The sequence below is a fragment of the Somniosus microcephalus genome, chromosome 14, assembly GCF_052327205.1.
Source record: "Somniosus microcephalus isolate GS21.2 chromosome 14, FLI_Smic_1.0, whole genome shotgun sequence".
Lineage (NCBI taxonomy): Eukaryota > Metazoa > Chordata > Chondrichthyes > Squaliformes > Somniosidae > Somniosus > Somniosus microcephalus.
Window position 1 is genome coordinate 66,403,673 of NC_141000.1, and position 26,382 is coordinate 66,430,054.

Below are 26,382 nucleotides of genomic sequence, written 5' to 3' on the forward strand. Positions count from 1 at the left end.
CTTGGCTGGTAAAATTCTTTGGCCTAGAAATTCGATAAGGCCCGAAAACGGGCAGTGCCACTGCGGGCCGAGTTTTGCTCATGCCCGTAAAAAGATTGCAGGCAGCACCATTATTTCGGTGCTGCCTGCTGATTAGCATTATTGTGGCATTCAGCGCAGCGCTGAATGGCTGAATGCCCAGCAAGAACTCTGGGGGAGGGCCTGGGGGTTGGGGCCAGGATCGTGGGGAGGTCGGGGCCAGGATTAGTGGAAGGTCGGGGCCAGGATTGGTGGGGACGTCGGGAGGTCGGAGTCGGGAATGTGGTTGGGGATGATAATGGTAAGTAGTTACTTTTTATAAATTCAACGCTGTTTAGAGTTTGTTTTCCTGGAGGCAGTCAGCGCTGGCACTGGCTGCCTCAGATGCAAGCCAAATTTGTAAGAGGTAGCAGAAGCAGTCATTAGACCCCTTACTTAAATATGTTAATGGCCTAATGCCTGCTTCAGACGAAGGTAAACAACACCTCTTGTTTTGCCCTGACCAATATGGCATCCGGCACGGCCCGCGAAGGAAGTGGGTGCCTTTTTTTCCACGAAACCGGCCTTAACACCAGTTCTAAGGTGTGGAATTTCAGGCACTTTATACTATGATTAGTGGGTTAGTTACTTCTTTGGAGTTTTATGTTTTTTTCCATCCGGAAGTGATAAAAATTCTTTAATTCAGAATAAAGGGACCAAGATCAAGACTAAAACTTTAAGAAACGCTCATTAAAATAGGAAATAGAAAACAAGAAGTGCAAGTACTCAATGGCCTCCGGATCTCAGGTGGTGCTGCTATAGCAGGAAGCTAGTAAGGATTTGCCAGTCAATAAACCAATGGTTGCAGGCATAGTGGGTGCGTGTGTGTATCCAAGCTTCTGACACACCAGCGAGTTCACACAGGGAAGAGGCCATTCACCTGCTCAGTGTGTGAGAAGGGATTCACTAACTCATCCAGTTGGAAAAATGTGATTCACGTCTAACAGAGAGGGCAGAACGTGATCCATCTTCCCATCTGGATCACGTTCTCACTCTCATTCCCGCCCCTCCTTTAGACTTGGATCACATTCATCCCCCATCCCCACTGTTATTTCTGTGCTCTAACCATCCCGCCCGAGTTCCTGACCTTCTCCCCCCCTCCAATCTCCTCTCCTATTACCCCACTGAACTCCTCTTCTCTCCCCCCTCCAATCACCTCACCTCTCCCCCACCCCGAGCTCCTCTCTTTTCCCCCCTCTCCCTGCTCCAATCCCCTCACCTCTCCCCCCGAGCTCCTCTCCTTTCCCCCCTCCAATCCCTTCACCTTTCCCCCCTCCAATCCCCTCACCTCTCCCCCCACCCTGAACTCCTCTCCTCGACCCCTCCAATCCCCACAGCTCACCCCCCCCGAGCTGCTCTACTCTCCCCCCTCTCCCCCCTCCAAACCACTCTCCTCCCCCCAAGCTCCTCTCCTCTCCCCCTCTCCTCACCTCCAATCCCCTCTCCTCTCCCCCCTCCAATCCCCTCACTTCTCCCCCCTGAGCTCCTCTCCTCTCCCCCCTCCAATCCCCTCACCTCTCCCCCGAGCTCTTCTCCTCTCCCCCCTCTCCCCCCTCCAATCCCCTCAACTCTCCCCCCCGAGCTCCACTCCTCTCCCAACCTCTCGCTCCCTCCCCCACCTCTCCCCCTGCCCCAAGCTCCTCTCCCCCCTCCAATCCCCTCACCTCTCCCCCCCTCCAATCCCCTCACCTCTCTCTCGAGCTCCTCTCCTCTACCCCCTCTATCTCCCTCCAATCCCCTCAACTCTCTCCCCCCCTGAGCTCCTGTCCCCTCCCCACCTCTCCCCTGACTCCCCCCACCTCTCCCCACCGCCCCGAGCTCCTCTCCTCTCTCCCCACCGCCCCCCCCCCCCCCCACTGGGAGAAAAGCATGGTTGAGGCGCAGGCTGCAGCCCTGTGGCTAGGCACATGCGCATTTGAAAGCTCCAATGAGCTTGTGTAGCTGCAACGCCGGGTGCATATGCGCAGTTCCAATGGGGGCGGGGCGGTGTTTAGGCTCTGCCCCCATACAGTGCCCATGCGCAGAATGACGACCCCTTGCAAATAATCACTCCATCTGTTGTTCTGAAAGAGAGAAAGACTCGCATTTATATTGTGCCTTTCACGACCACCGGACGTCCCAAAGCTTTTTACAGCCATTGAAGTACTTTTGAAGTGTAGTCACTGTTGTAATGTGGGAAACACAGCAGCCAAATAGTGCACAGCAAGCTCCCACAAACAGCAATGTGATAATGACCAGATAATATGTTTTTGTTATGTTGTTTGAGGGATAAATATTGGCCAATGCACCAGATATAACTCCCCTGCTCTTCTTCGCAAGAGTGTCATGGGATCTTTTACATCCACTTGAGAGAGCAGACGGGGCCTCAGTTTAACGTCTCATCCAAAAGATGGCACCCCTGACAGTGCAGCACTCCCTCAGTACTGCACTGGAGTGTCAGTCTGGATTTTTGTGCTCAAGTCTCTGGAGTGGGACTTAGAACCCACAACCTTCTGACTCAGAAGAGAGAGTGCTACCCACTGAGCCATGGCTGACACTGCTGGTTCTGCTTTTATATTCATTTTGACCCAGCTTGGTTATTGCTCACACTGCTCTTTAATTCGCGATCTAGGTTTGAATCCAGATTGGTATCCCCTTTAGAGTGTGTAGCAACAGTAATATCACATCATCTTGGTGCATATGCTATGCCTTGATTGAGCCAGTCCAGCTGGAATTTTTCACCAGAGGAATGTTGCTGATGTTTTTCCATTGCCCTCCCCCTTTTCAGACAACTCTCATATGTGTGTAATCTTTAGGTTTAAGATTTGTGTAGTGTATGTGCCTTTAAGAGCCCCATGTGTACTGTAATGCCGGTAATGGCCACTCGGGCTATATAAGCCTGTATATTGTGTTGTATCAGTTAGTTCCCCTCCAGACTTTGTTTAGTAAACACCTGTGAAACCAACTCCTGTCTTCAGTGTCTCTATCAACACATGGACACAACAATTTGCACTCTCAAATCAGATCCGGTCTTAGAGTGGGTCGGTGTGGGAATTGTGAGCCGAGTAGAACTTAGGATTACATAGGATATATGGCACAGAAACACGCCATTCGGCCCAACCAGTCCATGTCGGCATTTATGCTCCACTCGAGCCTCCTCCTGTCTTTCCTCATCTAAATCTATCTGCATAACCCTCTATTCCCTTCTCTCTTATATGCTTGTCTAGCCTCCCCTTAAATGCATCTATACTTTTTGCTTCAACCGCTCCCTGTGATAGCGAGTTCCACATTCTCACTACTCTTTGGGTAAAGAAGTTCCTTCTGAATTGTAATCTTTGGATTACTCCTGGTGCCACGTGCTAGTGAGTATAGGAATAGAAGGATAGAGCAGATGAATGCGTAGCTAAAGAGTTGGTGCAGGAGGGAGGGCTTTAGTTTCCTGGATCACTGGGCCTGCTTCTGGGGCAGGTGTGACTTGTGCAAGTCGGATGGGTTGCACCTGAACCAGAACGGGACAAATATCCTTGCGGGGAGGTTTGCTAGCACTGTTCAGGGGGATTTAAACTAACTTGGCAGGGGGATGGGATACAGAGTGGAGCTATAATAGGGGGTGATGTACAGCCAAATATAGAGGAAAAAATAAGTCAGACTGGAAGGCAGAGCAAATATGTAATGGCACAAGGGAGTAGGGCAAGGCTACATGGAATTTATTTTAATGCAAGGAGTCTTACGAATAAGGTGGATGAACTGAAGTTGTTGATGAACACATGGGAGTATGATATTGTTGCTTTCACGGAGACATGGTTGAGGGAGGGGCAAGACTGGCAGCTCAATATTCCGGGGTATAGAATCTTCAGGCGAGACAGAGGGGGGGGGGGTAAAAGAGGAGGGGGTGTCGCAATATTAATTAAGGAGACAATTACTGCTGTAAGGAGGGATGATATATTAACAGGTTCCTCTAATGAGGCCATATGGGTTGAACTTAAAAACGAAAAGGGGGCTAGAACTTTGCTGGGAGTGTACTATAGGCCCCCAAACAGCCAGGGGGAGATAGAGGAACAGATATGTAGGCAAATCTCAGAGAAGTGTGCAAATAATAGAGTAATTATAGTGGGGGATTTCAACTTCCCCAATATTAACTGGGATACTCAGAGTGTGAAAGGCTTAGAGGGTGCAGAATTATTAAAGTGCATCCAGGAGAGCTTTTTGAGCCAGCACGTAGAAAGTCCTACAAGAGAGGGGGTGATACTGGACCTAATTCTAGGGAATGTAGCCGGGCAAGTGGTAGATGTGTCAGTAGGAGGGCATTTTGGTGACAATGACCATAATTTGGTGAGATTTAAGGTAGTCATGGAAAAGGACAAAGATGGACCAGAAATAAAGGTTCTAAATTGGGGAAGGCCGATTTTAATATGATAAGGCAGGATCTGGCCAAAATGGACTGGGATCAGCTACTTGTAGGAAAATCCACATCAGAACAATGGGAGTCTTTCAGAAAGGAAATAGAGAGAGTACAACGCCAACATGTTCCCATAAAGGTCAAGGGTGGGACCAACAAGCCCAGGGAACCCTGGATGTCAAGGGATATACAAGAATGGATTAGGGAAAAAAGGGAGGCTTTTGGCAGATACAAAGGACTAAAAACAGTGGAAGCCCTAGAGGAGTATAGAAAATGCAGGGGGGTACTTAAAAAAGAAATTAGGAGAGCGAAGAGGGGGCATGAAATAACACTGGTGAGCAAAATAAAGGAAAATCCTAAGGTATTTTATAAGTATATTAAAGGCAAGGAGATAACTAGAGAAAGAGTAGGGCCCATTAGGGACCAAAGTGGCAAGCTGTGTGTAGAGCTAGAAGATGTAGGTGGGGTTTTAAATGAATTTTTTGCATCTGTGTTCACTATGGAGAAGGACGATGTGGACATAGAAATCGGGCAGGGGGACTGTGATATACTTGAACATATTAGCATCAAGAGGGAGGAGGTACTAGCGGTTTTAGCAGGCTTAAAAGTGGATAAATCCCCAGGCCCGGACAAGATGTATCCCAGGCTACTATGTGAGGCAAAGGAAGAGATTGCAGGGGCTCTGACACAAATTTTCAGAACCTCTCTGGCCACAGGGGATGTGCCAGAGGACTGGAGAACAGCTAACGTAGTACCATTATTCAAGAAGGGTAGTAGGGATAAACCAGGGAATTACAGGCCAGTGAGCCTAACATCAGTGGTAGGGAAATTATTGGAAAAAATTCTGAGGGACAGAATTAGTCTCCACTTGGAGAGGCAAGGATTAATTAGGGATAGCCAGCATGGCTTTGTCAAGGGAACATCATGTCTGACCAATTTGATTGAATTTTTCGAGGGGGTGACTAGGTGTGTGGATGAGGGTAGTGCAGTGGATGTGGTTTACTTGGATTTCAGTAAGGCTTTTGATAAAGTCTCGCATAGGTGACTGGTCAGGAAGGTAAGAGCCCGTGGGATCCAGGGTGCCTTGACACATTGGATCCAAAACTGGCTTAGTGGCAGAAGGCAGAGGGTGATGGTGGAAGGTTGTTTTTGTGACTGGAAGCCTGTGTCCAGTGGGGTACCGCAGGGATCGGTGCTGGGTCCCTTGCTGTTTGTGGTCTACATTAATGATTTGGATGTGAATGTAAAAGGTATGATCAGTAAGTTCGCAGATGACACGAAAATTGGTGGGGTGGTAAATAGTGAGGAGGGAAGCCTCAGGCTACAGGACGATATAGATGGGTTGGTCAGATGGGCGGAACAGTGGCAAATGGAATTTAACCCTGAAAAGTGTGAGGTGATGCATTTTGGACGGACTAACAAGGCAAGGGAATACACAATGAATGGTAAGACCCTAGGAAAGACAGAGGATCAGAGGGACCTTGGTGTGCATGTACATAGATCCCTGAAGGCAACAGAACAGGTGGATAAGGTGGTTAAAAAGGCATATGGGATACTTGCCTTCATTAGCCGAGGCATAGAATATAAGAGCAGGGAGGTTATGATGGAACTGTACAAAACGCTGGTAAGGCCACAGCTGGAGTACTGTGTGCAGTTCTGGTCGCCACACTATAGGAAGGATGTGATTGCTTTGGAGAGGGTGCAGAGGAGATTTACCAGGATGTTACCAGGGCTGGAGCGCTTCAGCTATGAAGAAAGACTGGACAGGCTGGGGTTGTTTTCCTTGGAGCAGAGAAGGCTGAGGGGGGAACTGATTGAGGTGTACAAAATTATGAGGGGCATAGATAGGGTAGATAGAAAGGAACTTTTCCCCTTAGTAGAGGGGTCAATAACAAGGGGGCATAGATTCAAGGTAAGGGGCAGGAGGTTTAGAGGGGATTTGATGAAAAACTTTTTCACCCAGAGGGTGTTTGGAATCTGGAACTCACTGCCTGAAAGGGTGGTAGAGGCAGGAACCCTCACAACATTCAAGAAGCATTTGGATGAGCACTTGAAATGCCATAGCATACTAGGCTACGGACCAAATGCTGGAAAATGGGATTAGATTAGACAGAGCTTGTTGGCCGGCGCGGACGCGATGGGCCGAAGGGCCTCTTTCTGTGCTGTATTACTCTATGGCCTAGAAATTCAGTTGGTAGCGCCTAAAGAGCCCGAGAATTGGGGCGTTACCCAATTTTCGGGCAGGCGCAGTGAATATAGCACCACCTCCCATATTGAGTATCCTTTTAGCGCCGGCGCTATCTCTTTGCGCTCGCCCGCGGGCGCAGGCAGATCATGACGTCATTTCAGTGTGCAACGCCTTTTTGGCGCCCCAGACCGGATATTCGGTGGCACCCGCAACCTTTCCGCCTGGCGCTATTAGTGACAGTTGGATGGAGCGTTCCCAGGCCGTTCTCGGACTCGGGGGGCGCTATTTAAAGGGGACAGCACTAGTATAAAAGCTGCAGCCATTTGGGCTGGCCATTCTGATCGTTGCTGGAGAGAGTTGCTGACCTTCTGTTGGACAGTACTTTTCTCATTGAGCCTTTGGAGGCACTGGCACTGGCAGCTTGAGGGCCCGGCTCCTGAGCTGGTGATGCAGTATCTGAAAGCAGGGAGGTGGAAGAGTGGCTTTAGCAAAAGGACAGCTTGGCAGCAAGGGATGCCAGATAGCGGCAAGTCTATGACATGGGTCCACAGTGAGAAAGCATGCTGGCGGGGGGAACAAGTGGAAGGAGACAGTTGTAAAAGGTGAGGACCTTACCATCGCTGTCGACAATGGGGTCGGCAGATGCAGTGGTTACAGGACCACTCAGACATCCTCCAAGAATCTGGTGGACTCTCTCCTCGAGATCCTTGAGAGAGACCACTTGTGGAGGTCCTCCACCGGTGCGAAGCTGGTCTTTGCCAATCCTCGCCAGCTTGCACTGCAGGGGAAAGGAGGGGAAGTTATGTTACATGATGCCCTGAGTGATCATCTCATGCCCCCCATGGTGCAAGAGCCCTTACATGACGCCTTGAGTCAAATGTGCATGTGTGTGCCCAGAAAGGGCCATGGGTGCTTGCTGGCAGATGGCCAATGGGGCACAGGCCACCCTGCAGCCATAAAGTCAGGTGCAAATGAAGGGATGCAGAAGTTTGCAGAAACAACACCCACCCTCACGACCCGAGTGAGGTCGTTGAATTTCTTTCTGCATTGGACAGGGCTCCTGGTCACCATGCTGCTGGAGTTGACCCTCTGGCAAACATCCCTCTAAGCTCGTCGGTAGTCCTTATGATTCGGCCTCCTGCCATTGTCTGGGTAGAGAACATCTCGCCGGCACTCCACTGTGGCCACCAATTGCTCCAGAGCCTCATTGGTGAAGCGCTCTGCTCTCTGTCTCACCTTCTCCATCTGGTCCAAGTTTTTAGCGCCAGAGAAGGGCCTGCGCCGATTCTGAGGCCTGCAAGGCGTAGAGTGTGGATGCTGAAGCTGACTGACCCACCCCTTTAAGAGCTGGCCTGCGCCTGGAAGTCTCGTGGTCATTGGTAATTGAGAGCACCTGCGCTGCGCCCGTCCGCACCGATATTGGGTTGCGCCGGAAGTTTAGCGCCTTAGGAGTCCCGTGTAATGCCTGAATTCGCGCCTCAATCACCTTTAGGGGCGATGCAACCCAATATCGCGTCAGGTGGCAATAAGTTGCATCTGGCTATAAACTTTGCGCCGCGCCAATTCTAACGCCCCAGGCGGGGCTATACCCAATTTCTAGGCCTATGACTCTATGGCCTAGAAATTGGGTTTTGGCTTAGCCAGGGCTTTAGTGCCGGAAATTAGTGCCGGCGCTAAGTCCCCTGCGCGCACCAAAAATTCAGTGGCGCCGCGCCCAAATGGCTGCCGGCGCTACTGAAGGGTCTTAGCGCCTGGAAAAGGGCGCTAACTGCCGTTTCGCGCCGCAATTCCGTTAAGGAGGAGCTGCCTGCACCCGGCCGCGGCCCGCGCAAATCTGCTTAAAAATGAGCCCGGCACCTCGGACAAGTGCCGGGCTTGCATCTGTTCCGGGGCGGGGGGGGAGAGAAGTCCGGGGAGGGAGCTGCGGGCAGGCGGCCGGCGGGAAAGCGGCCGGCCGCCGCGGGGCCTTTAATGCGCCGGCGCTAACTGCAGTAAGGCACCTCTGACAAAACGCTGGTTGCGGTTGCCATGGGCGAGGCGGCCGCAACTCAATTTCGGAGTTCGGGCGGGTTACCACGGCAACCGGGATGCTGCGCACACCGATGACATCATCGGTGCCGGCGCAGCGCTACCGGAGCAACGCCGATTTAGGGCCCCAGGGAATTTCACTACTGGCCATAACTCCGGCGCAAGGCCCTCTAGCGCCTCAAATGAGGCGCTAAGGCTCCTGAATTTTCAGCCGTATGACTCTATGAATTCCCTATTGGATTTTTTGGTGACTATCTTATATTGATGGCCTCTAGTTATGCTCTTCCCCACAAGTGGAAACATTCTCTCTGTATCGACTCTATCAAAACCTTTCATAATTTTAAAGACCTCTATTAGGTCACCCCTCAGCCTTCCTTTTTCAAGAGAAAAGAGATCCAGCCTGTTCATCCTTTCCTGATATGTATACCCTCGCATTTCTGGTATCATCCTTGTAAATCTTCTCTGCACCCTCTCCAGTGCCTCTATATTCTTTTTATAATATGGCGGCCAGAACTGTACGCAGTACTCTAAGTGTGGTCTAACCAAGGTTTGATACAGGTTTCGCATAACTTCCCTTCTTTTCAATTCTATACCTCTAGAAATAAACCCTAGTGCTTGGTTTGCTTTCTTTTATGGCCTTGCTAACCTGTGGAGCAAATGTTAGTGATTTGTGTATTGTACTCTGAGATCCCTTTGTTCATCTACCCCACCTAGACTCGCACCCTCCAAGTAATAAGTGACCTCCCTATTCTTCCTGCCAAAATGTAATACCTCACATTTATCTGTGTTGAATTTCATTTGCCAATTATATGCCCATTCTGCAAGTTTATTAATGTCCTCCTGTAATTTGTTGCAGTCCTCCTCAGTATTGACTATCCCCCCAATTTGCTGTCATCCGCAAATTTAGAAACTTCTGTTAAAGAAAATCAGCAACTGAACATAAGCTTTCAAAACTACACCACATGTAACTTAAAAATAAATCTTCTCTTTTAAAAAATATATAATTCTATCAGTATTCAACATTCTATCCCGCCTCTGGTAAGAAATACCTCAAAAAGTAATAGCAGTTGAAAATTGAAATCTATTACAATACATCAGGAAATAAAAGAGATATAGACCTTATGGCCTAGAAATTCAGTATAGCCACGTTCGGGGCGCTAAAGTCGGGCGGCCGCTAAAGTTTGCGCCCGGCGCAAGGTCGCGCCACCTTCGCCGATATTCAGTCGCATCGCCCCAAGAGGTTGCTGCTGCGCTAAAACAGGTGATGCACGACTATCTTTAGGCGCTAAGCCGGCGGTGCTGAGCGATACCCCCGAGGCCGGGCGCAGCGCAGGTGCGGCGAGTTGTTGATTGACGGCAGACACTCTGGCGCCGGTCAGCTCTTAAAGGGGGAGGGTGGATTTGTTTGCCTGCCACGCCCTGCACACTGCAGCCCTCAACCTAGGCCTGACCACTTCTGCTTCATCTGCACAACACCCAGGGCTATGGAGAAGGCCAGGGAGAGAGCGCAGCGCTTCAGCGACGGTGACCTGAGGGTGCTGGTTGGCGGAGTGGAGCGCAGGCGCCATGTTCTGTTCCCAGAAGGTGGCAGGAGGCCGCTGCCCAGCACCTACCGGAAAGCCTGGAGGGAGGTCTCAAACAGGGTGACTTCCAACAGCGTGGTTGCCAGAACTCCTGTGCAATGCCGGAAAAAGTTCAACGACCTCACTCGGGTTGTCAGGGTGAGTACCCTTTCCAGTGTCCTCCTCATCCCTGCATGTGCACCTAACTTTATGGGCAAAGGGACCTGAAAGCCCTAATGGCCAGCCCTCATCCAGCAGTTATGGGACTGTCATGAAAATCACTTGCACATTCAACACTTTACACACTGTACAAGCTATTCGACCATGGGAGGCATTGCAGACAAGATCAGGGCTTCACACTGTACAAGCTATTCGACCATGGGAGGCAGTGCAGACAAGATCAGGGCTTCACACTGTGCAAGCTATTCGACCATGGGAGGCAGTGCAGACAAGATCAGGGCTTCACACTGTACAAGCTATTCGACCATGGGAGGCAGTGCAGACAAGATCAGGGCCTAGAAATTCAGTTTGCACAGTTTTGGGGCGCTAAAGTCGGGCGTTCGGTAAATTTAGCGCCCGCCGGAAACTGCAGGCAACCGCGCCGAAATTCAGTGGTTTTGGCCAAGAGTTCTGGCAAGCGCTGAAACCGGCCTTGCAATGCTCGGTTCCGGCACTAAACCGGCGCTGCGGCCTGATAACGCCGATGCCGGGCGCAGCGCAGGTGCGGTCATGTGTTGCTTGACAGCAGACACCCTGACGCCGGCCTGCTCTTAAAGGGGGAAGGGTCAACTTTGACTGCTGCCACGCCTTGCACACTGGAGCCCTGCTGCTAGGCCTCAACAGTGCTGGTGGGACAAAATAGCGCCAGAACAGATGGAGATGGCCCGTGAAAGAGCCCAGCGCTTCTCAGACCATGCACTGAGGGTGCTGATTGATGCTGTCCAGGAGAGAAGACCCATCTTGTGCCCGGACAATGGCAGAAAGGCTCCCAGGAGAGAGTTCAGGAAAGCCTGGAGGAGCATCGGACGCAGGGTCTCCTCAAACTCAGATGTGCCCAGGACTGCGGACCAGTGCCGCAAAAAGTTCAATGACCTCTGTCGGCTGGTGAAGGTGAGTACCCTTTCCACTGTCCTCCTCATCCTTGCATGTGAGCCTCACACTATGGGCAAAGGGACCTCAAAGGCATAATGGGCAGCCCTCCTCACGCAGCAATGCCACTGGCATGATCATCAGCAGCACTTTCTGCACTGACCACACTGGCCAGGCTATTCCACCATGGGAGGCAGTACACACAGCAACAGGGCACCACACTGTACTTAGAGTCCGTCCTTTCTCTTGCAGGCCAAGCTGGCAAGAAATGCGCGCAGCCGGCTGGAGACTGGTGGTGGACGGCCCCACTACCAGGCTCTAAGTGCTCTGGAGGAGAGCGTCGCTGGACTCCTGCGTCCCCGGGTGACTGGCCCTGTAGCCATCGGGGATGCCGACCCTGTGCTGGAAGCCACTGGTAAGGAGATGACCGCTTGCAGCTCTCTCGTTGCCCTAGTGCTTCCGATCTAAATCCTTTCCCACTGACGGACAAATGCGCATAATGCCACCGCTCAGGCGTCCCTCGCTGACGCCCTGTCCTCACTTTAAAGCTACTCTTGTGCCTTCCTGCTTTCAGCTGCTGAGGAGGAGGTGGTCCCTGAGGCGCCGGGTGCCAGGCCCTTGGAGGAGGAGGACGTCCAGGACGAGGAGGAAGCCGGGCCATCGGGCGAGCCCTCAGCCGTGCCAGGGGATGGCAATGAAGGGGGGACGTCTGGCATGCAGGAGAGCCAGGGGGAGGTGTTGCAGGGGAGGGCAGATCCTGCTTGCAGTGGGGTCCAGGCAGGCGGCAGGGGTCGGCCAGCTCGGCCGGCTTCTCCCCAGCTGCAGAGTCCTCTCTCCAGTCCGGAGAGTGGCCTCGGCCAGGAGGTGCGCCTCCTGCAAGAGATCTCGGTGGCGTCTGACCGGCGCCACCATGAGTTCATGGGGGTTGTGCAGCAGATGCCGCACGCCATCGAGTCCCTGGCTCAGAGTGTGGCAGCATTCGGCCAATCACAGGCCAGGGGGGTGGAGCAACTGGCCGCAGCGCACGCCAGGGGGGTCGAACTACTCGCGGCACTGCAGGAGGAGAATCGCCAGAGAGGTGGTTCCCTCGAAACACTGTCACAGCAGCTGGAGGCACATACCCGGGCAGTGCGGTCACTGACTTCTGCCACACTCGCTTTGACGCAGAGGCGTCGCACCCGCACCCGCCGCCCTGCTGCAACACAGCGGCCTGGCCTCCAGCACATAGCTGCGCCAGCTGAACTGCCAGGCCGGACGACTGCCACTGTGTCTGCTGAGCCTCGCGCGCCTGGCAGCAGCCAGCTTGCCCCCCTTGGAGCATCCGACACTGCCACTCCCCCAGCCAGGGTGCGAGGAGCTGCTGCTGCCACTGATGCTGGCCAGCCACAGCCGAACCAGTCAGCAGCCGGCCCCTCCCGGGACGTGCGTCGTGTTGGCCGACCCCCAAGGCCATCTGTCGTGACGCATGGGGGCCCTCATGAGCCTTCCCCCAGCCTTGAGGCCGCCACAGGGCCCACGTTGAGGCGGAGCAGTAGGCCGGGGAAGGCTCTCTAAGGACTCGCCCTCTCGGCACAGCCGCTAGAGTGTGGTCTCTGCGGCATTGTATATATGGGGGGGATTGTGTTTTGGGGCCTGATTTTTGTGGATGGCCGAAATTGAAGGCATTTTGTGTTTTTATGGGGGTCTTTCTGTTGGCGAGGGGGGCCCTTTTTTTGTTACGGCCAATGTTGAAGGCCATGTGGATGGCCAACTTTTGTTAGTCCTCCCCAGGTTGGGGGAGTGACATATGTTTGTGACTGTTTTTTGGGTGTGTTCTGTGTTTTTGAGTTTCATGTGGGAAGGGGCCTCAGTTTGTTAAATAAAGGTTTTTATTTATTCAGCTTGTCCAGGTGTCATGTTTCAAGTGTTTGCTGCGTTAACCGGCTGACGGCTTCCGGAGCGGCTGCCTTCAGGTGCGCTCATTCCCACAGGCCATTCCCTCACAGCGGGCCTAGAAGTGTCGAGCAATAAGCCCCCGGCGTACGGCCCTTGGGCCTTCTGGCCCCCTCCTGGCCTGATCCTCCTCCTCCTCCCCCTCCTCCTCCCCCTCCTCCTCCTGATGGTCCTCCTGCTCGTCCTCCTCAGGTGGTGGTGCAATGTCAGGTGGCAGTGCCTGCGTCCGGCGGATAGCCAGGTTGTGCAGCATGCAGCACACGACGACGAACTGGGACACTCTATCCGGCGAATACTGTAGAGAGCCGCCGGAGCGATCCAGGCAGTGGAAGCGTTGCTTGAGGGCGCCTATGGTTTGCTCTATGACGTTCCTTGTTGCTTGATGGCTTTCATTGTATGAGTCCTCCGCTGGGGTCCTGGGCGCGCGGAGCGGGGTCATGAGCCATGTGCACAAAGGGTAGCCCTTGTCCCCGATAAGCCATCCCCTCGGTGGAGGCTGTGCCTGGAACATGTCAGCCACAGTAGTCTGGCGCAGGATAAAAGCATCGTGGCTGCTTCCTGGGAAGCGGGCATTTACAGCTAGGATGCGCTGCCTGTGGTCACACACCAGCTGCACATTGAGGGAATGGTAGCCCTTGCGGTTGCGGTAAACCTCGGGATTGTCTATAGGTGCCCGCATAGCCACATGCGTGCAGTCAATGGCGCCCTGCACCATGGGGAAGCCTGCGATCCTGCCAAATCCCACTGCACGCTGCTGCTGCCTCTGTTGGCTCATGGGGAAGGAGATGAACTGGTGTCTCCTCGCGAACAGTGCATCGGTGACCTGCCGGATGCAGCGATGTACGGCGAACTGGGAGATGTTCGCGATGTCCCCAGCAGTGGCTTGGAACGAGCCGCTTGCATAAAAGCTGAGAGCCACCGTGACCTTCACTTCCACCGAGAGAGACGTCCTGGACATGAGCTGTGGCTGCAAATCTGCGTGAAGCAGCTGGCAGATCTCTCCAACCACCTCCCTTCTGAAGCGCAGCCTCTTTACACAAAGTGCCGCAGACATGGTGACATAGGACACCTGCTGCCGGTATTGCCTGGGTGCGTAAGGCCTACGTTGGCGACGCCTGATGGCCCTTCTGTGTCTACGCATGGCTGGCCGTCTCTCACAGCGTCTGCGAGCCCTCCGCACATAATGCTGCAACTCAATGTTGGCCCCCCATGCAGCCCCCATAATCAAGGTCGCAACAGTGAAATCAGCAAGAGTCAAATGTCAAAGCACTGGCCAGAAGCCAGAAAGACCTCTCCTATCTTGTCCCAAATCTGGAATCTCTGTCCCTTGGTCTCTGTGTAGAAATCCAAAGCAGTGAAGTCATTGCAGCAAAATGGCTGGGCTTTATAGGTCAGTGGAGGTGCCCTTTAATTTGCGCTCCCCGAGGCCCACAGGGCCTCTGCAACGTTCCATTTTACAATTCCTAATAGCGCCACGCCCACATTGGGCGGGCGCCACTCAATTTCCGGGTTGGGGCGCTAAAACAGCGTTGCGCGAGGATATGACGTCATAAGCTGCGCGCGCACCCGAGCGGACGCTAACACTTTGCGCCGGCGCTAAACCTCAAATGAATTTGGGCGTCGGCGCAGATCGGTCTGCATTCCGGCGCTAAGGCTTTATCGACGGAAATATAGCCCTTTTTTGGCGTTAGCGCCTGGTGCAGCCAACTGAATTTCTAGGCCCAGGGCTTTACACTGTACTTAGAGGCTGTCCTTTCTCTTGCAGGCCAAGGTGGCGCACAACCGGAGGAAGCTACGTGAGACCGGGGGAGGCCGTCCTGACGTCAAAGAGCTCTCCGACCTCGACCAGCATGTGGAGCGCATTATGGCAGGCCGGCTGATTGGCCCCGTCGCCAGTGGAGATGCCGACCCTGTTCTGGGCACCAACGGTAAGGGCATCACCTTTTTGACCTCTCGCTTTCCACTTGCGCCTCAGATCAGCATCCTTTGCCACTGTCCGACCAATGCAGTGCATGGCAGCACTCATGCCTCCCTCGCTGCCGCCCTGTCCTCACTCTAAAGCTACTCTTGTGCCTCCCTGCTTTCAAGTGGTGAATCGCCAGGTGAGGAGGCGGGCCCTCAAGCTGCCACTGTCAGCGATTCGGAATTCGAGGAGGAGGAAGAGGAAGCTGGCCCATCAGTGCCACCCTCAGCCGCACCAGCCCATGGCGATGAAGGGGACACGTCTTCCCTGGAGGGGAGCCGGGGGGAAGGGTCGGAGGAGAGTGAAGCTCCGGGGCCCAGCGGCCTGCAGCAACGCGGGAGGGGTGGGGAAGCTCGGCGGACTTCTCCCCAGAGGGTGAGTGCGGCCTCCAGTCCTGCGACGGTGAGCGCAGAGGAGGTGCGGCTCCTGGAGGAAATGGCCGTCCAGGCTGAGCGCAGGCACACTGAGCTCATGGCTGCAGTGGCAAGGATGCCTGACTCCATAGAGTCTCTGTCAAGGAGTGTGCAGCAATTTGGAGCAGCACAGGCCAGGAGTCTGCAACAATTCAGTGCAGCACAGGCCAGGAGTCTGGAACAATTCAGTGCAGCACAGGCCAGGAGTCTGCAGGACTTCGCGGCAGCACAGGCGGCTTCGAGCCAAGTGCTCAGTCGTGCCGTTCATTCACTGGCTGTTGTCATGCGGACACAGACCAGGGCCACACGGGCACTAACTGCTGCCACCCTCGCTGGATCAGCCAGGCATCGCCAGGGCACTCGCCGCGCAGCAGCAGCCCAGCAGTCTGTTCTTCAGCTGTTTGCTGCGCATGCTGCAGTGCTGGCCCGTGCGAGTGCCAATGTATCAGGCGACCAGGGAGCACCTGCAATCTGTCAGGTTGGCACCATTCCTGCAGCCGACACTGCCACTCCGCCATTGCAGCTGCGACAAGCCGCTGGACAGACTGCTGCCGCCCAAGCAGAGTTGGAGCAGTCAGCAGCCGGACCCTCCAGGGCCAGAGCTGGTGCAGGCCGACCCCCAAGGGCATCTGCCGTCTCGCCATCTGACCCTCAGCAGCCTTCCCCCAGCCTTGCTGCAGCCACTGGAGTCCCATTGAGGAGGAGCTGCAGGGTGGGCAGGGGCCAGTCACGGATGCGAAAGGCATCGCCCTCGCAGGGCAAAAAGTAGAAGGTCTGCACAAATGCTTTGTGTTTGTTGTAAGGCCGAGACTGGTGTCTTTCTTTGTTTTTGTAAGGCTGAGACTGGTGTCTTTTTTTGTTTTGTAAGGCCGAGATTGGTGTCTTTCTTTGTTTTTGTAAGGCCGAGACTGGTGTCTTTCTTTGTTTTTGTAAGGCCGAGACTGGTGTCTTTCTTTTTTTTGTAAGGCCGAGACTGTGAGTTTTGTGTTTTTGGAGGGGCCTTCTCAACATGAGGTTGTAATATGGGAAGGGCAGAAGTTTGCAATAAATTAATATTCTTAAATCGCACTGTGCATGGTTTTTTTTGCAAGTCCTGGTTGCCCTGCTCGGCTGAGGGCTTGTGGAGCGGCTACATTCATCTGGTGACATTGGCACAAGCCATTCCCTGAGAGGGGGCCTAGAACCGACGTTCAATAAGCCGGCGACGGGCGGCCCTTGCACTTTCTGCCTCCCTCCTGTGCTGGCCCTCCTCCTCCTCCTCCTCCTCCTCCTCAGGTGGTCCTCCAATCTCTGGTGGCAGTGGCTGAGTCCTGCGGATAGCCAGGTTGTGCAGCATGCAGCACACGACAACGAAATGGGAGACTCGCTCCGGCGAATACTGTAGTGCTCCACCGGAACGACCCAGACAGTGGAACCGTTGCTTCAGGACGCCGATTGTTTGCTCAATGATGTTCCTGGTCGCTTGATGGCTGTCGTTGTATCCCTCTTCAGCAGGGGTGCTGGGTGCACGGAGCGGGGTCATCAGCCAGGCACACAAAGGATAGCCTTTGTCCCCGAGAAGCCACCCTCGTGGGTGAGGCTGGGCCTGGAACATGTCTGCCACAGAAGTCTGGCGCAGGATGAAGGCATCGTGGCTGCTGCCTGGAAAGCGGGCATTGACAGCTAGGATGAGCTGCCTGTGGTCACACACCAGCTGAACGTTGAGCGAATGGTAGCCCTTCCGGTTGCGGTAATCCTCGGCATTCTCCAGAGGTGCCCGCAAAGCCACATGCGTGCAGTCAATGGCGCCCTGCACCATGGGGAAGCCCGCGAATGCTGCAAAGCCCACTGCACGCTGTTGCTGTTTGACAAGGGCCATGGAGAAGGAGATGAACTGACGTCTCCTTTTGAAAAGGGCATTGGTCACCTGGCGGATGCAGCAATGCACGGCGAACTGGGAGATGTTGGAAATGTCCCCAGTAGCGGATTGGAAGGAGCCGGTGGCATAGAAGTTGAGAGCCACCGTCACCTTCACTGCCACCGACAGAGACGTCCTGCTCCTCAGATGTGGCTGCAGATCACCGCCAAGCAGGTGGCAGATCTCAGTGACCACCTCCCTTCGGAATCGTAGCCTCCGAACACACTGCTCGTCAGACATGTTCAGATAGGAGAACTGCTGGCGGTATACCCTGGGTGGGTAAGGCCTCCGTTCCCGACGCCTGTTGCCCCCTCTCCGTCTAGCCAGGACTGCCACTCTCTCACGGCGTCTGTGAGCCCTTTGGATGCAATGGAGAAGGCCAGCGTTTGCACCCATTGCAGCCCCCATTATATGTTAGCAAACAATGATATGTCACTGAAGGCAAAGACAAGTGGAAAGCTGTGGCCTGAAGCCACAAGTACCTGTCCGAGTGTTGAGCCAAAGCAGAAAGCTCTCTACCTTGGTCTCTCTGCAAAGATCCATCTCTCAAAAAGGTGTGCTGCGAAAGGGCAGCCTTTTCTACTGCAGGAGGTGTGCCCTTTAATTTGCGCCCCCCGCGCCCCGCATCGACTGAGAACCGTTCCCCTCTACCAGTCGCTAGGGGCGCCAGGCGCACAATAGGGCGTAGCGACTGAATTTCCGGTTTGGGGTGCACAAAGGGCGTTGCACGAGGAAATGACGTCAGGATCTGCGCGCGCAGCTGAGCGCGCGCAAAGACTTTGCGCCGCCGCTAAATCGTGAGTGAAATTGGGGAGAGGCGCAGATCGCGCTGCGCCCGGCCGCTAGCCGCCTAGCGCCCAACATCTCCTCCTCCTAAGGCGCTACCGGCTGGCGCAATCAACTGAATTTCTAGGCCTATGTGTTTTGTTTTATGTATTGGTCAATATTTAATTACTGTGGTAGGAAAGGGTCGATGCATTGTTGGATAGCTAATGAGCATTAGATTATCTTGCAATGATAATGGAATATTTTTTTCACAGATATTGAATGGAATTATCGCAGTCAAATATAATAATCGCCTGTGGCTACCTATGGTAATGTTGCATTGTGTTGTAAATGTGCCTTGCAATGCAATAAGACAAAGATTAACATGATAGATTAAAGCTTCAGGACTCCTCTGATGGCTCATGTTTGTTTGTTGGTCATTTCCACATTAGAAGATCTTAGATGGGGTGACAGTGAGTGTGCTATAATTGACCTCAACATTCCTAAGTTAATGAGGGGATAAAAATGGCCTGGATACAAAAATCACTAAAAGTAGCGATGAAAATGCAGGTTAATAAGGCCATAAAAAAGCAAGCATTGCACTGGGGTTCATTTCTAGAGGGATAGAATTGAGAAGCAGAGAAATTATGTTAAACTTGTATTGAACCTTGGTTAGACCACACTTGGAGTACTGTACTCAGTTCTGGTCTCCATAATTATAAAAAGGATATAGAGACACTGGAGAAGGTGTAAAAATGATTTACAAGGATGATAACAGAACTGAGAGATTATATTTATCAGGAAATACTGAACAGACTGGGGCTCTTTTCTCTAGAAAAAAGACTGAGGGGTGACCTAATAGAGGCCTTTAAAATTATGAAGGGGCTTGATAGGGTAGATGTAGAGAAGATGTTTCCACTTGTGGGGGAGACCAAAATTAGGGGAATGGATAAAGATAGTCACCAATAAACCCAACAGGGAATTCAGGAGATACTTCTTTATCTACTTAGGTAGGTAGATAAGAGTGGTTAGAATGTGGAACTTGCAACCACAAGGAGTAGGTGAGGCGAATGGCATAGATGCATTGAAGGGAAAGCTCGATAAGTACATGAGGGAGAAAGGAATAGAAGGATATGCTGATAGGGTCAGATGAAGAGGGGTGGGAGGAGGCTCGTGTGGAGTATGAACGCTGGCATAGACCAGTTGGGCTGAATGGCTTGTTTCTGTTCTGTAAATTCAATTTAAATCTATGTAAGCTCAGCTGTGATGCACCCCAGTATCAAATAGCTCAGCACTTATTATCTAGATTCACATTTGAAGTATGGCTCTTTGGGTGAGGAACCAGAGGACTGTCGGTCACCATGGAATTGTCACACAGTACAAATCACTGCTTTCAGGATGAGGAGGTTTGGAGAGAGAAGAAATTAAAGTTTCAATAATAGCCAGTAGTTTTCAACAAATCCAGTTGGGATGAGAAAAACAAATGGTTACTTCCTCTTCAAGGTGAACATTGGACTATTTTCCCTTCGCTTTTACATTTTAAAAAGAATTTGGTAAGTTATAGAAAGAAGGACTTGTATTTCTATAGCACCTTTCACAACCTCAGGATGTCCCAGAGCACTCTATAGCCAATGAAGTACTTTTGGAGTAGTCACTAATGTAATGTAGGAAACATGGTAGACAATTTACACACAGCAAGCTCCCACAAAGAGCAATGTGATAATGACCAGATAATCTGTTTTTTAGTGATGTTGGTTGAGGGATAAATATTGGCCAGGACACTGGAAAGAATTCCCCATCGCTTCTTAAAATAGTGCCATGGGAAAATAATAAACTGGCTGCAGTTGTATAGGGCCTTGGTGAGACCACACCTTGAGTATTGTGTGCGGTTTTGGTCACCTTATCTGAGGAAGGATGTTCTTGCCATGGAGGGAGTGCACCGTAGATTCACCAGACTGATACCTGGGATGGCAGGAATGACTTATGAGGAGAGATTGGGTCAAATAGGCTTATATTCGCTAGCATTTAGAAGAATGAGAGGGGATCTCATTGAAACTTATAAAATTCTAACAGGACTAGACAGACTAGATGCAGGAAGGATGTTCCCGATGGTGGGGGAGTCCAGGACCAGGGGTCAGAGTCTAAGGATAAGGGGTAAGCCATTTAGGACTGAGATGAGGAGGAATTTCTTCACCCAGAGGGTGGTGAACCTGTGGAATTCTCTACCACAGAAGGCAGTTGAGGCCAATTCATTAAATATATTCAAGAAGGAGTTAGATATATTTCTTAAGGCTAAAGGGATCAAGGGATATGGGGAGAAAGCAGGGACAGGGTACTGAATGTGGATGATCAGCAATGCTCTCATTATATGGCAGAACAGGCTCGAGGGGCCGAATAGCCTACTCCTGCTCCTATCTTCTATATTTCTATGTTTCTATAACTTACATCCACCTGAGAGGGCAGATGGGCCCTCAGTTTAATGAAAGACTGCACCTCCGACAGTACAGCACTCCCTCAGTACTGCACTGAAGTGTTAGGCTCGATTTTGTTCTCAGATCTCTGGAGTGCGATTGGAACCCACAACTTTCTGACTGAGAGGCAAGAGTGCTACCACCGAGCCATGGCTGGCACCCTAGGTAGGTAAAGATGAAGGGATAATTACTAGTCCTAGCCCTTTTCGGGCTACCCCTGATCAGGCGTATTCCCCAGACGTTCACCTTCAACTAAAGTTAGAGATAACCGAATTCTATAAGATGCTTAATTAGGCCTAAAGGTCCAGGCTATCGCACTCTAAAGGAAAGGAACGACTGAAAATGTTACCATCCTCCAGATAGCACTTTTAATATGTTTAACTAGACTGTAACCTTCCGGATATTATGAGGGTCTGGAAACACCCCCAGAATTCTGCAGCTCCTCACAAAAAAGTATACAGAGATTGAGTTTGCGAGTTTGATACAGAAATGCTAATTGAGATCATTCTAAAAATATATAAATTTATTAAAGAACCAACATTCAGTTAACAGCTTGTGAGTCAATTGCGACTTTAACAGTTCAAAATACAAATAGCTTACATTTCTTATTCTCAGAGATCCTTATTCTCAAATCTTAACTTTGTACATTTTTACATTCCTTATTACTTCTTAATCCAGAATATCCACCAAAATCAAATAAGAGTACCTTTTCAATCCCCGAGGCTCAAAGAATTAAAATTGTACAGAGACTGCCTCTGAAGTTGAGAAACGCTTGCCCTTTCCAGTGACTTCTGACTTTCCATCTGAAAAGCTCAATTTTTATACCTTTTTTAGTGGTTTATTCTTTGAAGTTTTCTGCTGATGTAAGCTAATGAACTGAGCGGTGGACCTGCGAGAGGCACAGAGTCAGTGAGAGGAGAGAGAGAAGTAAAATATAATCAAAGTGTGATGTCACCAGAAAGCAGGTAAGTGATTGGTTGGTGAGTATTTCTCTCTTTCTCGCTTTTTTCCAAACTTAAATTTTGCGGTTTATAGTTTCTAAGGTCTCTGTTGTGTATCAGGGACTGCTGGTAAACAAGGGCCCTTGAGTATATCATTTAATTGTAGTGTAATTGGTGGGATTGATTTGATTTAATTTAATTTGAATTAATTAAAGGGTAAGTCATGGCAGTACAGCTCGGCGCTGTGGTATGCTCCTCCTGCACTATGTGGGAAATCAGAGACACTTCCTGTGTCCCTGATGACCATGTGTGCAGGAAGTGTATCCAGCTGCAGCTACTGGCAGACTGCATTGCGGTGCTGCAGCTGTGAATGGATACATACTGGAGCATTTGCGATGCTGAAGACGTCATGGATAGCATGTTTAATGAGTTGGTCACATCGCAGGTAAAGGCTGCACAGGCAGGAAGGGAATGGGTGAACGCCAGGCAGAGTAGTAGGCGCAGGCAGGTAGTGCAGCAGTTCCCTGTGGCCATCCCCCTCCCATACAGATATACCGCTTTGGATATTGTTGAGGGAGATGGCTTATCGGGGGAAGACAGCAGCAGCCAACTTCCTGGCACCATGGGTGGTTCTGCTGCACAGGACGGGAGGAAAAAGAGTGTGAGAGCTATAGTAATAGGGGATTCTATTGTAAGACGAATAGATAGGCGTTTCTGCGGTGGCAGAATGTTGCCTCCCTGGTGCAAGGGTCAAGGATGTCTCGGAGCGGCTACAGAGCATTTTGGAAGAGGAGGATGAACAGCCAATTGTCGTGGTGCATATAGGTACCAACGATATAGGTAAAAACTGGGATGAGGTCCTAAAAGCTGAATATAGGTAATTAGGAGGTAAATTAAAAAATAGGACCTCAAAGGTAGTAATCTCAGGATTGCTACCAGTGCCACGTGCTAGTCAGAGTAGAAATAGAAGGATATTTCAGATGAATACGTGGCTAGAGGAATGGTGCAAGGGGGAGGGATTCAAATTCCTGGGACATTGGAACTGGTTCTGGGGGAGGTGGGACCAGTACAAACTGGATGGTTTGCACCTGGGCAGGACAGGGACCGATGTCCTAGGGGGAGTGTTTGCTAGTGCTGTGGGGGAGGTTTTAAAATAAAATGGCAGGGGGTTGGGAACCTGTGCAGGGAGACAGAGGAAAGGGAAACAAGGATAGAAGCAAAAGACAGGAAGGAGAAAAGCAAAAGTGGCAGTCAGAGAAATCAAGAGTTTAAATCAAACATGGCCACAGTAAATAATAATTCTAAAAGGCCTAAATCTATTTAAAAAAACAAGCCTGAAGGCTTTGTGTCTTAATGCGAGGAGCATTCGTAATAAGGTGGATGAATTAGCTGCGCAAATAGATGTAAACGGATATGATATGATTGCGATTATGGAAACATGGCTCCAGGGTGACCAAGGCTGGGAACTCAACATCCAGGGATATTCAATATTCAGGAAAGACAGGCAAAAACGAAAAGGAGGTGGGATAGCATTGCTGGTTAAAGAGGAGATTAACACAATTGTAAGGAAGGATATTAGCTCTGATGATGTGGAATCTGTATGGGTAGAGCTGAGGAATACCAAGGGGCAGAAAACATTAGTGGGAGTTGTATACAGACCCCCAAACAATAATGCGGAGGTTGGGGATGGCATTAAACGGGAAATTAGAGACGTGTGCAATAAGGGCATAGCAGTTATCATGGGTGACTTTAATCTACATATAGATTGGGCTAACCAAATTAGTAAAAATACTGTGGAGGAGGAATTCCTGGAGTGTATACGGGATGGTTTCCTGGACCAATATGTCGAGGAACCAACTAGAGATCAGGCCATCTTATACTGGGTATTATGTAATGAGAAAGGAATAATTAGCAATCTTGTTGTGCGAGGCCCCTTGGGGTGGAGCAATCATAATATGATAAAATTCTTCATTAAAATGGAGAGTGAAGTAGTTGACTCAGAGACTAGGGTCCTGAATTTAAATAAAGGACACTACAATGGTATGAGGCGTGAGTTGGGTAAGATTAATTGGGGAATGTTACTCAAAGGGTTGACGGTGGATAGGCAATGGCAAACATTTAAAGATCGCATGGATGAACTACAGAATTTGTTCATCCCTGTTTGGCGTAAAAATAAAACAAAAAAAGGTTACTCAACCGTAGCTAACAAGGGAAATTAGGGGTAGCATAAGAGACAAGGAGAGGACATATAAATTGGCCAGAAAAAGCAATAAACCTGAGGATTGGGAGTAGTTTAGTATTCAGCAAAGGAGGACAAATGGATTAATTAAGAGGGGGAACATAGAGTATGAGAGTAAGCTTGCAGGGAACATAAAAACTGACTGTAAAAGCTTTTATAGATATGTGAAGAGAAAAGGATTGGTGAAGTCAAGCGTAGGTCTCTTGCAGTCAGAATCAGGGGAATTTATAATGGGGAACAAAGAAATGGCAGACCAATTAAATACATACTTTGGTTCTGTCTTCACAAAGGAGGACACAAATAACCTCCCAGAGATGTCGGGGAACATAGGTTGTAATGAGAGGGAGGAACTGAATGAAATCAGTATTTGTAGGGAAATGATGTTCGGGAAGTTGACAGGATTGAAGGCCGATAAATTCCCAGGGCCTGATAATCTACATCCTAGGGTACTTAAGGAAGTGGCCCTAGAAATAATAGATGCATTGCTGGTCATCTTCCAAAATTCTTTCGACTCTGGAACAGTTCCCATGGATTGGAGGGTAGCTAATGTTACCCCACTATTCAAAAATGTGGTAGAGAGAAAACGGGGAATTATAGGCCGGTAAGCCTGACATCGGTAGTGGGGAAAATGGTAGAGTCCATTATAAAAGATGTAATAGCAGAGCACTTGCAAAACAGTGACAGGATTGGACAAAGTCAACATGGATTTACAAAAGGCAAATCGCGCTTGACTAATCTACTGGAATTTTTGAGGATGTAACTGGTAGAATAGATAAGGGAGAACCAGTGGATGTGGTGTATTTGGACTTTCAGAAGGCTTTCGATAAGGTCCCGCATAAGAGATTACCGTGTAAAGTTAAGGCATATAGGATTGGGGGCACGGTACCGACTTGGATAGAGAACTGGTTGGCAGACAGGAAGCAAAGAGTTGGAATAAATGTGTCTTTTTCTGAGTGGCAGGCAGTGACTAGTGGGGTACCGCAGGGATCGGTCCTAGGACCCCAGCTATTCACAATATATATTAATGATCTAGATGAGGGAACTAGATGTAATCTCCAAGTTTGCAGACAACACAAAGCTGGGTGGGCCTGTGCACTGTGAGGAGTATGCCGAGAAACTCCAGTATGATTTGGACAGGTTGGGTGATTGGGCAGATGCATGGCAGATGCAGTATAATGTGGATAAATGCGTGGTTATCCACTTTGGTGGCAAAAACAGGAAGGCAGATTATTATCTGAACGGCAATAGATTGGGAGAAGGGGAAGTGCAACGAGACCTCCTTGTGCACCAGTCGCTGAAGGTAAGCACGCAGGTGCAGCAGGCGGTTAAGAAGGCAAATAGTATGTTGGCCTTCATAGCGAGGGGGTTCGAGTACAGGAACAAGGATGTCTTGCTGCAGTTGTACAGGGCCTTGGTGAGACCACACCTTGAGTATTGTGTGCAGTTTTGGTTGCCTTATCTGAGCAAGGATGTTCTTGCCATGGAGGGAGTGCAGCAAAGATTCACCAGACTGATACCTGGGATGGCAGGAATGACGTATGAGGAGAGATTTGGTCGATTGGGCTTATACTCGCTGGAGCTTAGAAGAATGAGAGGGGATCTCATTGAAACTTATAAAATTCCAACAGGACTAGACAGACTAGATGCAGGAAGGATGTTCCCGATGGCGGGGGAGTCCAGAACCAGGGGTCACAGTCTAAGGATAAGAGGTAAGCCATTTAGGACAGAGATGAGGAGAAATTTCTTCACCCAGAGATTGGTGAACCTGTGGAATTCTCTACCACAGAAGGCAGTTGAGGCCAATTCATTAAATATATTCAAGAAGGAGTTAGATATATTTCTTAAGGCTAAAGGGATCAAGGGATATGGGGAGAAGGCAGGGACAGGGTACTGAGTTTGGATGATCAGCCATGATCTCATTGAAAGGTGGAGTATGCTCGAGGGGCCAAATGGCCTACTCCTGCTAATATCTTTTATGTTTCTATGTTTCTCTGTTTCTAATTATCTCTAGTCATTCTTTGTTGAATTCTTTTCTATTCTTACTGTCATTTCAGCTGCCAACTCTTAGAATTCTGTCTACTGTATAGGTGTTTCAAAAACTTATCATAAAATGGTTATAACAGATTTATCTCTTTGATGCCATTCTTATTCAATTTCTAAATCGCCTCTGCTGTTTGAAAGCAGACGTTGTGACTCCTATGTGTTCCAAGTTCAACACAAACACAATGTAATTGCTTGGTGTATCTATTGAAGTCATATCTACAAAGTCTTCTGTAGGTATCATATTTACAACATGTAAATCAAAAACACTTCATCTAGTGTGTTCCATGCATTTCTTAGCTACTTCAATTGGTTGTATATTAATCGTGTTTCCTGTTTCATTTGATTTTACTTTTACAAAGGCACATGGTTTTTTAATGTTCTATGTTTCTGTTCAAAGAGTCATTTTTTAACACTTT

General features: G+C 50.3%; 1 protein-coding gene across 1 annotated transcript; it reads left to right on the plus strand.

The window, feature by feature from the left end:
• The first annotated feature begins 310 nt into the window (after positions 1-310).
• LOC147107525 (uncharacterized) lies at positions 311-25,991 on the plus strand. Its single transcript, XM_086007395.1, has 4 exons — positions 311-319; positions 11,555-11,717; positions 11,877-12,380; positions 25,978-25,991. Exons 1-4 carry the CDS (start codon positions 311-313, stop codon positions 25,989-25,991), a joined length of 690 nt encoding a protein of 229 aa, XP_085863521.1.
• The last annotated feature ends 391 nt before the right edge of the window (positions 25,992-26,382 follow it).